The sequence below is a fragment of the Xenopus tropicalis genome, chromosome 5 (assembly GCF_000004195.4).
Source record: "Xenopus tropicalis strain Nigerian chromosome 5, UCB_Xtro_10.0, whole genome shotgun sequence".
NCBI classification, from domain to species: Eukaryota; Metazoa; Chordata; class Amphibia; order Anura; family Pipidae; genus Xenopus; species Xenopus tropicalis.
This window is the reverse complement of record NC_030681.2, coordinates 115665670-115682596: the sequence shown is the minus strand read 5'-3', so window position 1 is coordinate 115682596 and position 16927 is coordinate 115665670. Positions and strand designations below refer to the sequence as shown.

Below are 16927 nucleotides of genomic sequence, written 5' to 3'. Positions count from 1 at the left end.
AAAATTTAAAAAATTCTAAACACTTCTGAATCACGCATTCTTTGGACTCGTTTGTTACACAGAGGTTAAATAAACCACCTAAAAAACACCTATGAAAGCTATAGTGACGTACTAGCGCATTAAAACGGCTAAGACGAAATTAAAATCAACTTATTTATTCCATAACATCTTCTAACTACAATACTGCCATTAATTCAATAACAACTCAGCCCACAGTGACTATTAATAAACAATCAGCGCTTGCGCGCAGCGCAGTGCTAATACATATCCGGGAACGCCCCCTGGCGCCCTGAAGACACGTTTCTGGTAAAGGCGGCGACAAATCTAGAGGCGGGTCCCTGGCGGGGTTCCACCAATCAAAATGCAGAACGCCCTCCTATGATGTTACGGTTATTGAGTCTGCGGGCTAGTAGCTGTAGATGTTGTTTAGAAGGGGTCGGGGCCCCCGGAGCCAGAGTGTGACGGGTCGCTTTCATCTCCCTTAAGGGGAGAGTGGCTACGTCGCTCAGCAGTATCATGGCTGACACGGGGCCCCGGCACCCTTTGCATGCGCTTCCCTTAGAGAGTGGCGCTGTTTGTCTTGAGGGAAGCCCGTGGATATGGCAGCTTTTACAACAATGCGTGGAAAATGCTTGGGAGTACTGGAGCGTCATTGTGGGGCTGGTATCCATCGCCTGCTTCTTGTTTGCTGCGTTGCCGTAAGTTATGAAGCTTATATATCGCTTAGGCTCATAGTCACTATAATGTGTGCCGGGGGTTCTTGTGCATATGTTGTTACATACTCGCCTGTCAGTGTCATGATTAGCGCCACATAGTGCGGAACAAACCAACTCCTCGACACTGTGTACCCCTTAGTGAAAAAATACACATACCTGTGGAGAGTAAATGGCCTTTTTTTTAAAACTGTGCCCAGCCATGGGAAATGGAGCTCTGCCTCTGTGAGGGGAGCCTGGGAAACTGGAGCCTTTGCCATTTGCCTAACATGGGAAACAGGGACCTCATTGAAGCCCAATGAAATAAAGTTGAAGCATTCACCTACATGTGCTACCTATAGTGAGTGCATTCAGCCAGACTTTTTGGGCTGTCTACACCCCCCTTGGACATCTACATCGCCCTATATCAGCTTGGCAAAGGGAAGTGTAAGTCCCTCAAATCACTCTTATTTTCATGGCAAAATGTTTCAAAAGTCACACACAGGTCTGACCCCATGCTATTGTACGGTAAGTCAGGTGCTAACAATATTATAGTAAAACACAAATGACACCTTTATATCTGTTTTAGCTGCCTTTACCATGTTGCATGGCAGTAGTTAAACTTAACTTGGTCTTAATTGTTTAAAAGTAAATTTTGTTAATCCATTATCATCCTTTTTTTTTTCTAGTCAGCTGTATGTTGCTCATACAAATGGAAGGGTTGACCAGGCACTTTCCCTTGGGTTTTTGTTGTGTTGGTTAGGAGGGGACTTCACCAATTTCATAGGCTGCTACCTGACCAATCAGCTGCCGCTTCAGGTATGTCAGATATTATAATGTTATTATTTGCACATCAAATGAAGAGTTCAAATGCTCACTATTTTTTAGTCAACTATTCTTATTCTAACCATTTTATATGTTTCTGCCAGTGTTGCATATTATAGTCTTTACATGTCTTTTTTTATTATAAACAGACTTATGTGGAAAAAGAGTTTTAGCCTTGTAGAGCTTAAAAAATAAGTTGATGCCTAAAGTACAGAGTGGTTTATTAACAGTACAATTAGACGACAGACATATCATGAAGGAGACCATTGCACTCCTGTTCCTTTTCCTCTCTTTTTTCATCTTTCTTTTAAATGCGTTGTCACCATTCCTTCTCATTCCACATTCTCTTTTTACTTTCTACTCTAATACATAACCCCAAAGTTTGCTACAGTTCATATCACTTACATCAGCCAATCGGCAGGTGTCATTTACTGGGCAGCTGTTTAAAAAACATCTTATTGTTTTTTGTGGGTTACTGCTCTGGCCCATATGGATAGTACTATAGTGTTGGTACATTTAGCCTGAAGACTGATTAGTCAGTTACCCTGGAGGGTTAGTCAATGTATGGCCAACTTAAAATGCTTTAAGTACAATAGCAAACCATACCATCACTTAGGGGCACATTTACTAATCCACGAGCGTCCGAATGTGTTTTTTTCGTAATGATAGGTATTTTGCGATTTTTTGTAAATTGTTGCGACTTTTTCGTAGCTGTTACGACTTTTTCGCAAATTGTCGCGATTTTTTCATACCCTTCGTGCCGAAAAGTTTCAGATTCATTCAAGCTTCAGTATCGTGACTTTCCTTGGGCCAGGTTGGAGCTGCAGAGTGCCTATTGAGTCCTATGGGAGGCTTCCAAAATCATGCTGAAAAGTCTGAAAGTTTTGCCCGCCGTTTACGAGCGCTCAATACGAAAAAGTCGCGACAATATACGAGCAAATCGTAACGGCTATGAAAAAGTCGCAACTTTTCGCGCAAGTCGTAACAGCTACGAAAAAGTCGCAACAATTTACGAAAAAGTCGTAACGGCAACGAAAAAATTGCAAATAATACGAAAAAGTCGCAAAATGTTCGTTTCCAATCCGAATTTTTCCCATTCGGATTCGTATTCGTGGATTAGTAAATCAGCCCCTTAGAGTCCTGTGCAGGTCTAGGTTTTGAAACCCAACCTGGACCCACAACCCGCATATTAACCTGCTTGGACCTGTTATCCAACTAGCATCTGCCTTATCTACAGACCCTCTGACCACCATTGAACTAGACATGCTGTTGCTACAAACTGAAAGTAACATAATCAGAAGTGGGCAAGGGTTAAAAAGAGAGGGAGTAAAGGTGTAAAACTTGCTATATATGAAACCCGCAGCGACCTTGCATATCTGGGTATGGGTCAGCAGATCTACCCACAGATTACCCGAGGGTGCCTGACCCACTGCAGTGCTTTACTGTCAGTAGCTTCCCATTATTCAGTAGAGTAGAAGTGATTGAGGAAGTGAAGCAATGGCAGACCAAGAAATGGCATCGTCACACCATAGCCTAATGTACACTGCAATTGGAAGCATTAGCAGCATTTCCAGGTGTTCTGATCTTTCAGCTTTCCCTGACAATATTTGTTGTTGAGATGTTTATTTTAGTGGAAAGCAGCCCCTGGATGTTCATGCAGTTTTATTGCTGCTGAAAGTATTGTCAGTGATAAAGATCACACATTCCATATCTCAACTAAAGATTGGTAAATGTGTATTCAAAGTGTACCATGTATATATTTTATAATAGTTAGTTTTCTCTCTGTACCGAAAATAAGCAAGTTCGTCAGCCTTTTCTGTGTTTGCTTACTGCCATTACCAACCCTTTGCATTTTGGCCCAAGTGGATTTACTGTTAAAGGATTATTACACGTTAAGTGACAGGCTGACAGGATGATAATAAGATTTGTCAATGTGAGACTGTTAATAAGAGACTTTGGCTTTACACGGTATTACTAAGGACCAGTAATACACCTGGCACAAGTGCTGGAGTAGATGCTTGTGTCAGGCTGGCTAGACTGCATGTTAGAAATTATAGGCTGTATCTCTAACATTCTTAATGAACTAGTCATATTTTTTACTGATTTATTTCCATTTGCAACAGTGTTTTTTTTTTCTCTCCAGATAATTACAGCTATTTTTTATGTGAATATGGACATAATTATGATCTCACAATTCTCTTACTACAAGTTGAAAAATAACAGGTTGAAAGGTAATTTTTTTTTAACCTGTTTGGATGACAGCATATTAGATTTGAATGCATTAACATTTACTGAATCCTTAGTCATAGTTAGAATGTAATTAAGGCTTTCCTGTATGTTTGGGCTCCTTCACGTTACCTGCGTGCATTACAATATTTCCCATTTTAAACTAAAACTATGCCCATACATTATAGGGGTCATTTACCACTGCAGTGGGCTGAATGTCACCAATTTTTTCACAATGATTGAAGTGTAATTGCAGTCACCAGGGGGAGATATGCCTTATGCAATTGCAGGCAATGTATGTAAAATTCTAACAATTTAGCTTGACCCTCAATGCAAATTGGACACAATTGTGCTGAAAAGTCTGGATTTGCATTCACAGCAATTGATCAATGCCATTGTGGGAACCCAGTTAGTACAATAGTGCTTGATTCAGGCAGCGGCGCAAAACATAACAATACAGAAGTGCAAGGAGTGCATGTTGACACATGTACCTTTAGGGGCAGATTTACCAAAATGTGAGATTGGAGCTCACCACATAAAAATTTACCTGCTGTCTATTCACTCCTATAGGATTTTTTAGAAACTTATTTATCAAATGGTGAACTCTCGCTTATTGTTAAAAACGCTTCTTGAAATCTCATAGGAATGAATTGAAAGTGGGTGAATTATTCTGTGGTGAGCTCCAATCTAAGATTTTGGCAAATCTGACCCTAAATGAATGGAATTTTCCATACAACGAACTGTGGGAAATTTGCCGGCCAGCAACTGTGGTGTGGTAAATGACGCCATATATATTTTATGTAAAACATTTTGCCTGGTTTTAGATTATGCACAGAGATGTGTGTTCCGATTAAATTACAAACTCTAAACTAAAATTACAAACTATTACTAAAAGTTTTTTTTTGTTAATACAGTATAGAATAGTTTTGAGTTCGGAGCTGCTGCCACCCAGTCTTAGGTAATGTGTAATTATATTATTGAGTCACACCCTGCATATTTCCAGACAGGAGATTGATATGGGTGCTAGCTCCTCAGTGTCAACAACCCGTATCTCTGTTGTGCTTCCCCAATTTTATGACAGTATTTACCCTGACTATCCCTAGCTGACAGGTTTTATATATTGCACTGCAAGCTGCAGTTTTACACAGTTACCATGTATGTATATCTTTATACAGCACTGTGGTGTGTACATTGCTATACATTTTTACAATAAAGTAAGAGTACAAAAATTGTGATAAACTAAAATGTATTTATTCGCACTAAAATAAAATAAGCACAGTAACAGAGTAAGTCGCCCATAGGCAATGCAGGGGGAAGGTTCCTGCCCTGTACAGCTCAGCAATCAATCTTAGGGGTAAATAAATACTAATGTACCAATAATGCCCCAAAAGATCTTACAGAGATATACACAGCTGCTTCTCTTGATGTCCACAAGACTGCCACATTTTGAAATATTACAGTAGCTGCCACGTTAAATGCAATCCAGCTTTATTTCATGTTTTCGATTTGATGATTCTCTGCTGCTTGTACTGCACACAGATTATCTGCAAGAAAGGTCTGCCTCGCAAAGAACCAATTTCTCCACGAGCAAATTGTCAATATATTTCTACTAACTTAACATTTACAATGCTATAAATTATTATTTATAATGATGCAGTAGGAAATATGTTGCCAACATTAGTATTGCTGACTTACAGCACTGGGCTCTAGTTTAAGTTCCAGTCAGAGCCCTATTTGCAAGGATTTTGTTGTATGTTTTCCTCATACTTTGATTTTCTCCCACAGTGCCTGTAATTCTAAGCCTCTAAGTGCATCTTAGATTGTTAGCTCCCTTGGGTCAAGGGCTAATGTGAATATTTTATATCTCAGTACATCACTGCAGACTATGTTCACAATATATAATTATGATAATCGTTTCCTTTTAATATCTTAGGGAATGGGAGCCTAAAGGGAATTTGCATATCATGGGTATTATTAGCCATCACCTTGTCTATCTTACTACCTAGCCAACTGCTTCTGAAAAAATATGACAAGAATACCGACGTGGAAATAAGCCAGGTATATGCAACATATGTCCATGTCAAAGTCTACTGCAAATGTATCTTTCATGTTTAAGTCTACTACAAAGTATCTGAAGTGGAACCATAAACATTTGCACACTGAAAGGTTATTTGTTTTCTGGTTCTGTCCAATGAAAAACAAATACACCAAGCAGGCCATTCATATCCCTTTAAGGGGAAAGATGATCAGCGTTATATGAATTTGTTAGTTATTAAGTATTGAATCCCAGCAGTCATTTCTTCAATTTTCAATGGAACCCTTGCTTTAAATTTCTCATGTGTGTTAATGGGATTAAACCAGGGTTGGGCAAGCTGCACTGGGTGTTGCCTACCACTCAGCATCTTAAACAACTGAAGGTTGAGACTGGATTATTACAAAACAGTACTCCCCTAATTGAGTATGTCTGCACCAAGGGGGGTGTTGGAATGTAAAAGCTCCTACGTATACATGACCTGATGTATGTTTAACAGGTTATTTGACAAAAAAGAATGCTGGGCCTCTTATATAGTAGTTCTTTCCTAATTAACTTGATAGGAGCTGTGTTGCTCTCACTTCTTATATGTATCAGAACAGTGCCGGAGCTTATTTTTGTGTTTATTGCTGATTTGTATTTAAAGTAATCCCAAATTGATGTTCCCTGGTTGCCCTTACCGTTTTTATTTTTGTGAAGCCAAAAAGACAGCAACAAACACACTTACAGCCCTGCCCCCCTATATACTACTTTGTTTTATGTTTAACACCTGCAGCTAAACAGGTCCAGTGTTTGCTTTAAGGCAGGTCAGTAATAAGTAAATATACTTGATGGATGACTGCTTTCATTTTAGTAGTATTATATCAAATCCCAAAGTACAGACTTCTTCAGGAAAATAAACTGGTATCAGAGTCATATACAAGATAAGCCTATTACATACACAAAATGTGGTTTAAAGGGCACCCATTACCCTTATTTTGTTTCCGCCAACAGTACTAGCCCACACTCCAGTTAGAGGAAACAATAGTTTTTTATTTCAAAAACTGGCCCTGCCAGGGCTGGGCTACCCACACCATGAGAGAGCCCCTGGTGCAGGCTGCCATGTTAGGGCACATGCGTGTGCGTGACATAGAAGGGTGAGTGACCTCCGGTCAGACACATACGCATTGTAAGGGAGCAGGGGAGATCCGCTTATTATGCCCATGCGCGCCAACCAACATGACTGCCAACTGGAGTGCGTCTTCTATTTGGCTGCACCTCTGGTGGAGGAAACAATATAGGGGTTATAGATGCCCTTTAAGTATTTGTATCCATTGTACCTTTTATGTTTTGCATACCTACTATAGAAACATTACTTACATGTTTAAGCAAAATAACAGAATAGTCACTTTTAATTATAAATCGAATTTGGATTATGTTTTTTTATCTGCCCCTAAGACTAAGTTATTCCTACTCTTTGTGAGATATATTTTGGATAACAGTATTTTTTTTTCTTATTTTAGAAGTCTCTGGGCATCACTGAAATGTCTGGTTTCATTTGTGGGTATGTTTCATCCGTGTTTTATCTGGGCTCCCGCTTTCCCCAGCTTTATAAAAATGTAAGTAATTCTTCTTTGTAATCAATAAATAATTTGAAAATGATGTAGGATCACTGTTGGCCATGTGTTTTGCTTTTCAACTCTGCATACTTCAGCCATGTTGTATTTAAGTTTTTTTTAGTTGTTTTCCAGTTAGCCTAGCAATTAAAAAGGATATTTTAAGGGCAGTGACACACAGGGAGATTAGTAGCCGCGTGACAAATCTCCGTTGTCACGGGCGACTAATCTTCCCACAATGCCATCCCACCAGCTAGAATGTAAATCGCCAGTGGGATGGCATACGCAGTGCCGTGATTTGCCGAAGCTGCCTTGGTCTTATGAAAATTTCGTGGTACGATCCGAAAGTTCCAAAATGAACGAAAAAATAATAAGAAAACACGCACAGTTCTAAAACTTTGAAAGAATACAAATTTTCAGCATTCGAACACAATCGTAATTTAATGAATAGGCCCCTAAGAATGGAAGTCTGGCTTACTGGTAGTCATGACACCTCCAGTTACATTAAATAGAGAAACATTAAAGAAACATTAGCTTATCTGAAAGCAGTTCCATTGTGAAGTGCTAGCTCTTTGTGAAAGCTTTGGGTCAGGCACAATGATTGGAGATGGCTGCCTATGTTACAATTTTACTGCTAAAAAATACAATTATTTGTTTAAGAAAAACATTTTAAATGGTAGAATAAATTATTTGCAATGTACGCAGTGTAATTTAGTAATAAAAACGATACCATTAAAATCATTACAGTATCCCTTTCAACGTATCAGTTTGAACACTCTTATCAGCATAGGCTAAACCTGCACTGTGTGCTTTTAAGGCCTTATCAGCATAGGCTAAACCTGCAGTTGTTAAAGCCAAAATATTGAAATTGTGATAGACCCTGACTAGTTGCAACCAGCATCTCTTTACTGCTAATATAGTTTAAAACATTTAGGTATATTTTTGGGTATGGTTTGCATTTGTTCCTGTATTTATGTATCTTTTTTTTGTTTCCCAGTTTCACAGAAAATCCACAGAGGGCACTTCCTACCTGTTATTTGCATTGGCCATGCTTGGCAACTGTACCTACGGGACGAGTCTGCTTTTAAAGCTACCTGCTGTTGGACACCATACGAGCCAGTATATTATGCACCACCTTCCCTGGTTAATTGGGAGCTTTGGTGTCCTGATACTTGACTTTTTTGTATCCTTTAAAAATATTCATTGTGCTTTTCACATTTGTACCTTTTCTTCAATTACAGTAACTTAATCATTAGTTTTTTTTTGCTTTTTTAACTTCTTACCCTCACATGTTATTAAAGGCACCAAGTTTGCCCAGTAGCAGTACCCCATAGCAACCAATAAGGTGTTTGCTTTTAAGCAGGTGACTGGTGGGTTGCTATGGGTTACTTCTCCCGGGCAAACTTAGTGTCTTTTATTACATAACCCCCTTAATGTTCTCATCTGCACTACACCACACTTAGGGCAATTTAGTCATGTACACATTAACTTTTTCTCTTTTGAATATTTGGAAAGGCACTAAGCTAGTTGAACATTAGGCTAGTGTTCACTAGGGGAATGAAATTTAGATTGCTTGTGTAAGTAATTTTTGTTTTTACTCTGTATGGCATTACTGTTAATTTGAGTATGGGTATTTATACAAAGAAAATATGTTTTTGTTTAAGGTCATTTTAACTTTTTTTTTTTCTATTGCATCTTTTAAATCCCTTACATTGCAATATTATAGTTAAAGGGGTGGTTCACCTCTATTACAGTTTGGGACTAATAAAGAGATATGGTCATTTTAATGATGTTTGCAATTTGGTTTAATTTAAAAAAGAAAATGGATTGTTTTTAAAATATCTACCTGCAAGGGTAGTGCTGCATAGATCCTTAGGTCCCTGTGCTCTGCCCAAGCCAGGGAGATAGCCAACACCCTGACTGACTGAGGTCCTGTCTGCATCATTTTGACGTTTCCAGCAGAGGGGAGGAAGTACGGGCATTCACCGATACTGTGCTTGCACCATTGATTTGCCTATCCGTTAAATGCTGATAAGATTCAGCAAATCGGATCAATGAATAGCAGAAACAGCAGGAGAAGGGGTGTGTACAGTACTGAGCACTGCCTGCGCCTCCCTGCACTGTAAGTCACCTGGTTGGCAGAACACTGAGACTTTATGCAGCACTACCTTTGCAGGTAGATATTTTGAAAAGGATCCATTTTTTTAAATTAAACCAAAATGCAAGTATCATTTAAATGACCATATCTCTTTATTTGTTGCAAACTGTAATAAATGTGAACCACCCCTTTAAAAGCCCAACCAAACCAGGGGCATGTACCAAGCACAAAGATCCTGTGCAACTTGCTATGTTTTTATCCAGCGTTGTGGCAATTCTGAATGTGCAAAACTTTAGCTTGTTTGGTAAAGCTAGCGCTAGATGAGGTGCTGTAGTCCTGGGCATGACCAACTACATAGCAGTAATGGCTTCTGTTGGCACAACATGGAAAGGGAACCCTGGAAATACTGCCTGTTCCACAGGTGTAAGACACAGGGTACACTTGCAACACATTTGTGAAAGGATTTGCCCTATAGATGAGGACAAGTAGGACCAATTATTGAGAATTTTTTGAATTACATAATTTATAATTTAGCAATGGGCTATCGCTGTATTGTAGAATATACTTTTATACTACAGGATATAAGAAGACAAAGAACTATTGTTTTTTTATTTTCATGTACCAATACAACTTTTAATGATGATTTCCTTGACTCAAGAAACAATAGATGACGGCACAGTTCATAATATATCGGAAAGACAAGACAAACAAGAGTGCAGATTTATTAGCAATAGAAGTGGAGCCTTTACTTGTGAATGAAAAGGAAGTCTAAACACTTAAGCACAGGTTTACATAGCTTTGCTTTTTGTTTTTAGCAATTCAGAAAGTGCCCACAGAGCGCTAACAATAAATGTTCCAAATGAGTAGTAGTAGAGTTAAGAACTCAAACACCCATAGGAAACAATTGATTTCGACTGCTCAAAGCTGCCAGTTCAGTTCTAATGAGCTGACACATTGATCTGCTTAGATAAATGTATCCGTTCTTTACATGCTTTCCTCATGAGAATGAAGTTGTCAGGAAATTTTTAACAGGTGGAAAAAATGTGAACTGCTAGGTATTGGTAGCTGGAATTTTAGTAAATCTGCTCCTTAATATCGATGTTCATTTTTCTGTTTACATTCCATAAGGATTTTCTGCCTTCTTTAAGAACAGTCTATTGGATTAAGATGTTATGTTCCATGCCGTGCTAACCTGAAGGTGTTGGGTAACAAGCTAACACAAGGAAAAGTTTGCAGTGTCTCTTTGATTTAGGTTTATGATAACATTCCATACAAAGGTGAACTAAAGCCTAAAACATAACATGCTAAAAATGCTGTATTTTTTATTTTCTAAACTTCAGAAGTAGAAGCCCTGTACTTTTTACAGCCCTGTACCAGTGATGATCCATGCCTTTAAATCTGTCCACAGCAGATCCCCATCTTGAACTTGTCAAACCATCTCTTGTGTGATGGTTTGACAAGATGATAAAAAGAGGTGAGTTACTGGGGACATCTTCCATGCTAAGGACAGTGGCACATGGGGCAACATCAAACTCTGTAAGGGTTGTGTTTTTTAGTTATCTGAAAATACAGGGCCAAAGCAGCCTTATAATGTAAATCAGCTGACAAATGCTTTTGTCAGAGCTTGTAGAGCTATAGTACCTTAAAAAAGCATCCATATGTGTTTCAAGCTAGTATCGCTTGACAGTTGCTGACACATTACGCAAGGCTATGGGGAGCTGCTTTGGCATCTCGCACTCAAAAAGTGAAATTCTGTTGAAATGTAGTTTCCATAGCACAATTTTAACACTGTTTCAGCTACTGTGTTTTGCTTCAGGTACAGCCACCAGGCATCAGTGAGCAATGCTAACAAAAACTTTGAGAGGTTTTACATGTTTTCTACTTGTAATATGTTTAAAATGATAGGGACACATTCCAGTTTTATAGGAAATAGTCGATATGACTTTAAAAACCTTCCAGTGCCATTCCTTTAGTACAAATGACAGCTCTTACCCTGCATTTTCTTCTTTGCTATGTACCTGTGTAAGACAATAGCAGCTCTTCTCTAACTGCTGCTCTGAGTATGCTTCATCACTACAGTATCACCAGTCAAATGATGGCAGCATGCTAAGTAATGCAGTCAGAAAAGAATGGCTGCCAGTTTACTAAGAATATGTTAGAAGATGTTCACTATTATATTAAATGTTTATATGTTATATCTGATCTTATACCAAGCAACTTTTACATTTGCCCTTATTTATTTGGTTGATATAAACATATATATTAAATAAGAGCACTCCTATTTTGTCTAAATTCAGCCCGCAACTTAAAATTCTTTCTGGTTGTCATAGTCACAACCATAAAATAGTGACTTTCAGCCAAAGCACCATTTAAACATGTCACATAGAAAATATTTTTGGGGTTTTTTACTTTTATGCTGTAAGCAGTTGCTTATTAACAATATTGAAATTCAAAAATTAAGACCAGCTTTGAGGCCACTGGGAGCAACATGTTGCTCACGAGCCACTGGTTGGGGATCACTGCCCTAATATAACATGTACTCAATGTAGTGGCACAAATATCAAGATACCCTCATTGGTTTCTTATGAAACTGATACAAGATCTAGGGCAGCTGGAGGACACTAGTTGCCTGTGAGAGCTGCCATTCAGCTGTTAAAGGACCCGAACCCCCCAAAAAAGTAGATTTTGTGATCTGTGGTAGTTAATGGGTTAAAAAAAATGAAACCTCACTGTTATTGCTTGGTACCCATGATTTAGTTCTCCTAATAGAATATCCAGAGAATAATCTAGAAAATAGACATGCCTTTATGGGATATTTATATATAAATTTCATACAACTTCTATCATTGTCAAATGGGAGCAGCTTGTCTGTAAAGTTTTTCTCCTTTCAAATAACCCACTGTAATACTGTAATCCATTATGTCTAGCCTTACTGTCATGTTACAGCGTGTATTGCACTTTATTTGGAGTAAAATGTTTGTTTCCGTACAACTGTATCTGTAAATACCGGCATTCATATGTACAGATATTATAATGTACTCTCTATTTAACACTAGTGTAATAATTGTGCAAAGTGTTGGTGCTACTTACAGTAAGTTATCATGGACAGTTTACAGTGTACATTCTTTTGAAAAAATGTTTTGTAACATGTAAAAAAAAAAATGGTTTTCTTTGGCTGTTCAATGTTTGGAGAAAATGTCTTGACAAAAAGATTAATAGTGTTTAGTAAAGTATTTTCAACTAAAGTTTGTGTCTATCCCTGCCTGCCAACACCTGATGCTGAAATTTGCTTGGTACAAACTGACTAAAAGGAAGTTGTTCAACAACTTATTGGCACTGCACTTTGCTTTCGGAAGACTGGTCCAACTTATTTGATCCACTAGTAGTGTTAGTGGATTAGTAGTTATCCAGACTATACACACACGTCCTTGAGTCTTTCCAATCCAGATGGCAATATTTGGCTGACTTGTAGCATATCATCCAAAAGTTGAAAGTACACACTTCTCCACAAGTGCCCTTATCAGCTCACATGGCCTAACTAAAATGAAGGCAGGAATGGTTACAGCAGAAAAGCACTCTAGGTTCCTTAAATGGATATATCACCATGGGTATTCCTTGTACTGGGCATCTTGTATAACCTAAGAGGGAGCAATGTGGTTCATGTATCCCCCCCCCCAGTATCAGTGCAGATAATGCTGAAATGTGGGTCTACTATAGGAGGTTCTCTTAATTTGATTTTATATAGATTTACAGTATATATCTGATTATATAGAAATGAAAACCTTAGCTTTGAAATTACATTTGGAAGATTTTGGTGCTATTTGTGCCCCTGATCTACCAATACTATATAAATACGGGTATTGTGTAAACTTAAGAAAGAACAGCAGACCCATATCTACAAATTATTTGAGTAACTAATTAGCCCTGGCTAAAAAGCAATAAAGTACTCAAGTTCTTTGCTAAATTGTGTTCCATGTGTCTGCACGCAGGCTAATGCAAAGAATGGCTCAGTGAGCGGGCGCATGCTTTTTGCCTGTGTTTATCTGTCTGCTGAGAATCGCCCACGTGTGGCAGTAGCTTTACTGACTTTGCTAATGACAACAGTTTATTGAACCAATATTACACAGGTCAGCACTTGGGATGGGGTCTTCAAAAACTGTAGCAAATAAGGAAAGCTCTCATGAGGGGTTGGCAGCTCAGCCTCCGACTTGTGAATGGGTGCCAGGGTTATTGGATTTACACTTGGTTATCAGAAACCTGATGGTCATGCCATTGTGGGGCTCTCTGATTGTAGCTGATTATGTGGATAAGTGTAGCAGAAGCATTCATTATTGGCTGTAGTTTGGGGAACTGAAGGATGAAGTGACATATTGGCCACATGGGAAGGTAGTTGTTATTGGGGTATTTTAAGGGCACTGGGATTAAGGAGAGTTTGTACAATTCAGGAAAAGATAATAGGCTAGAGCTCAATAGGGATAGCATTTATGCCATGGCTGGTAATAAAAAGCTGGGATGTTTACATTATGGGATTCATTTGAGTTATTGAATTGAGGCTAATGCCACATGTAGCGTATTCTCGGCAAGCAGAAAAACCCCTTCCCAGAATAAGCCCCATTACTGTAAAATCCTCCTGCTTGTGCCTGCACCAGGAAGCATAGTATATGATACAACTTACCTTTACCTTGTTACAGTGGAAAAGCAGTTGACAGACTGATGAAGGAGATAAGGTAGAGAAGGCTGAAGGCAGCTTGGGTGCATGGACTGTCAGTGCAGATGTTAAATGTGTGCGTTACTAAGCCAGGCACTACCATACTTCTGCTATTAGCCTCAGACATTAAACCATGCAGCTGACAAACATATCCAAGGCCAACTGGTTCTCAGCTTTTAACAAGACACTCATAGAAATTCTATTAAATGCCTGCTGCAGCCTGCACTAAAGCTTTTACAGCCATGCAGAATAATGGAACTGCCAATATCTCAAGAAGCAAGATTTTCATGTCTAAATTTGAAGATGCTCAGGCAACCCTATTCATGGCTATTGCTGATTTGCCCCACAGCCTAGGTTTTTTTTTTTTTTTGAAAGACATATGGTTGCCATTTGAAAACTTGAAACTTCTCCATTTAACTGGAGACACATAAGGTGCATATTACTGATCAGCAATGTATGAAAGCAACCCTTCTGCGCTTTCTTTTGTGCATTGGGTTGACACCTCACAACTTTTAGGCTGATGTCAGACGTGGCGTATTCTCAGCAAGCGTTTTTCGGCTTTCCAAGAATACGCCACGTCTGACAGCCTTAGAACAACCACATATTGAATTCACATGCGGCATGGCTAGTTAGCAATTAGATGCATGCTGCAGACTAAGCTTGTTTATGTTCAGCCATGCAGCATTTCATCTAAATTGCTAACTAGCCATGCAGGATGAGAAGGGGTGAGGTGGCAACCCCAATGACACAGCCTTAACCCTTTGCATTAATGTGGTTTTGTACACTTTGGAGTGAAAATTTTCCACACAAATCTGGAGTATAACTTTCACCAAACTAAAGTTTTATGTATTTTTAGTAATGACATTTTAATAAAGCAGAGCTGTCACCTATCCCATCTTAACCGGGAGTCTGCCAATAATCCTGCCCACCCCCTGGACTCTGGATAGATTTTTAAATCTGCTGAATGCTGACTTCACATGAGTAGTGAGGATTCTGTGACATCACGTCCATACGATCCCCAGGGGACAGTCCCACAGGGTTGCCAGCTCTGATAGAGTTACATTCTAAAAGATTTAAGTTAAACTGGCATAAAAACAACTATGGTGTAGAATGAAAACTGATGTTCAGATCATTGTCAATTTGTCAAATCTGGCAATGTTTTGGTCATTAATAATTGGCAGACAACAATCGTACAAAAGTCATGTCCTGGAAATACATTGCAGTCCACTCATGGATATACTCAGATAGGCAATACATGTACAGATTACCGGGGTAATGACCTGACAACTTTTCAAACCTGTCCATTCGACTTAACAACTGATCACCATGATACGAAGACTGCTGGGGCAAAAATCTGGAGCCCACTCAGTCGAAAAATCATACAAAACTGCAATTATCTGTATATTGGGTACATTGGATGTGTAACTGGTCTGGCTAAGTTAGCTAGAAGCATACAAAGAGAGGGGGATTAATCAATGCACATTCCCTGGTCCTGCTTTACTAGTCATTTAGTATATATGCAAGTCCGTGCATTTGCAAAAACAGTTTTTAGTTACAAAGTCATGATCATAAAATTGGCAAGCCACCATACTATACCATGTTAGGGTAAACCCCATATGGTGGTCCTAACTATTTACCTCCAGTCATATTTTTAACAGGCTGCCACCTCCCTGCATGGTAGCATTTTGTGGGATAAGTGTCTCCTGACCTGGGATTTGATCTCACAAGCTGAGCTTCTCCCTTATCTTAGCCCTGTGTTTTGTATGTTGTAAATCTAGCCTTGTGCTGTCTGACATTTGTAATAAATATTAGGTTAATTTAGGAAGGAAAGAGGAATGGGTGATTCTTTTTAAGCGGTTTCTGTAGTACGGAGGAGTTTTCTGTTGCACACTTAAGGCTGATGCCACACGCGGCGTAGGGCTGATTTTTTCGGCAAGCGGAAAAACGCTTGCCGAAAATTCAGCCCTACGCCTGCTACTTGTGCCTGCACACGAATGAATGGAATACGCTCGGGTGCAGGCACATGTAGCCGATATACGCATGAAAACGTAAGAGAATGCAAAGTCTCACGTTTTCATGCGTATATCGGCTACATGTGCCTGCACCCGAGCGTATTCCATTCATTCGTGTGCAGGCACAAGTAGCAGGCGTAGGGCTGAATTTTCGGCAAGCGTTTTTCCGCTTGCCGAAAAAATCAGCCCTACGCCGCGTGTGGCATCAGCCTAAGAGCAGATGCTGAATGTAAATTGCATTTATATGCATTGCTGTAATGCATTTTCCCCCAAAACATTGCTATTCTGTTATGACTGCTCAAAAAAAATGTAAAATTTAAAATGAAAGTGAAACTTGACTGCATAAAAACACAATGCAGAAAGCACCAGTACAGACAGGTAGAATATAATGTAATCAGTTAGCTGATGCATTTATATGTGCTCAAACCTGTGTCTTATATGCGCATCAGATGCACAAAAAAACAGTCCTAAACTAATTATTTAAATTTGGCTTTTTATCCTAATTATTTTATTTTATGACTTTGAAATTCACTGTTTTGCATCAATAAGAAATACAAGACGAGAGCTGGATTATTTGCAACCTTCAATACTAAAGTCAATACCGCACTTGGAGGTCAAAGGACAAATCTGGTGTCAGGTCAAGGAGCAAGCATCAGGTGTGCAGATGGAGCCCAATAGAATTACCCGCATCTGATTTGCTTGTTCCTTTTGTTATCCAAATTACAGCTGCAAAATAATC

At 39.0% G+C, this 16927-nt stretch overlaps 1 protein-coding gene across 1 annotated transcript; it reads left to right on the top strand.

Annotated features, from left to right (window-relative positions):
* The first annotated feature begins 401 nt into the window (after positions 1-401).
* On the top strand, positions 402-12709 carry pqlc2l (PQ loop repeat containing 2 like). The gene is given in 7 exon segments (NM_001130218.1): positions 402-698; positions 1382-1511; positions 3661-3748; positions 5677-5801; positions 7278-7373; positions 8368-8553; positions 10136-12709. Coding segments are annotated over 7 exon segments (912 nt in total). The 5' UTR covers positions 402-516; the 3' UTR covers positions 10241-12709.
* The last annotated feature ends 4218 nt before the right edge of the window (positions 12710-16927 follow it).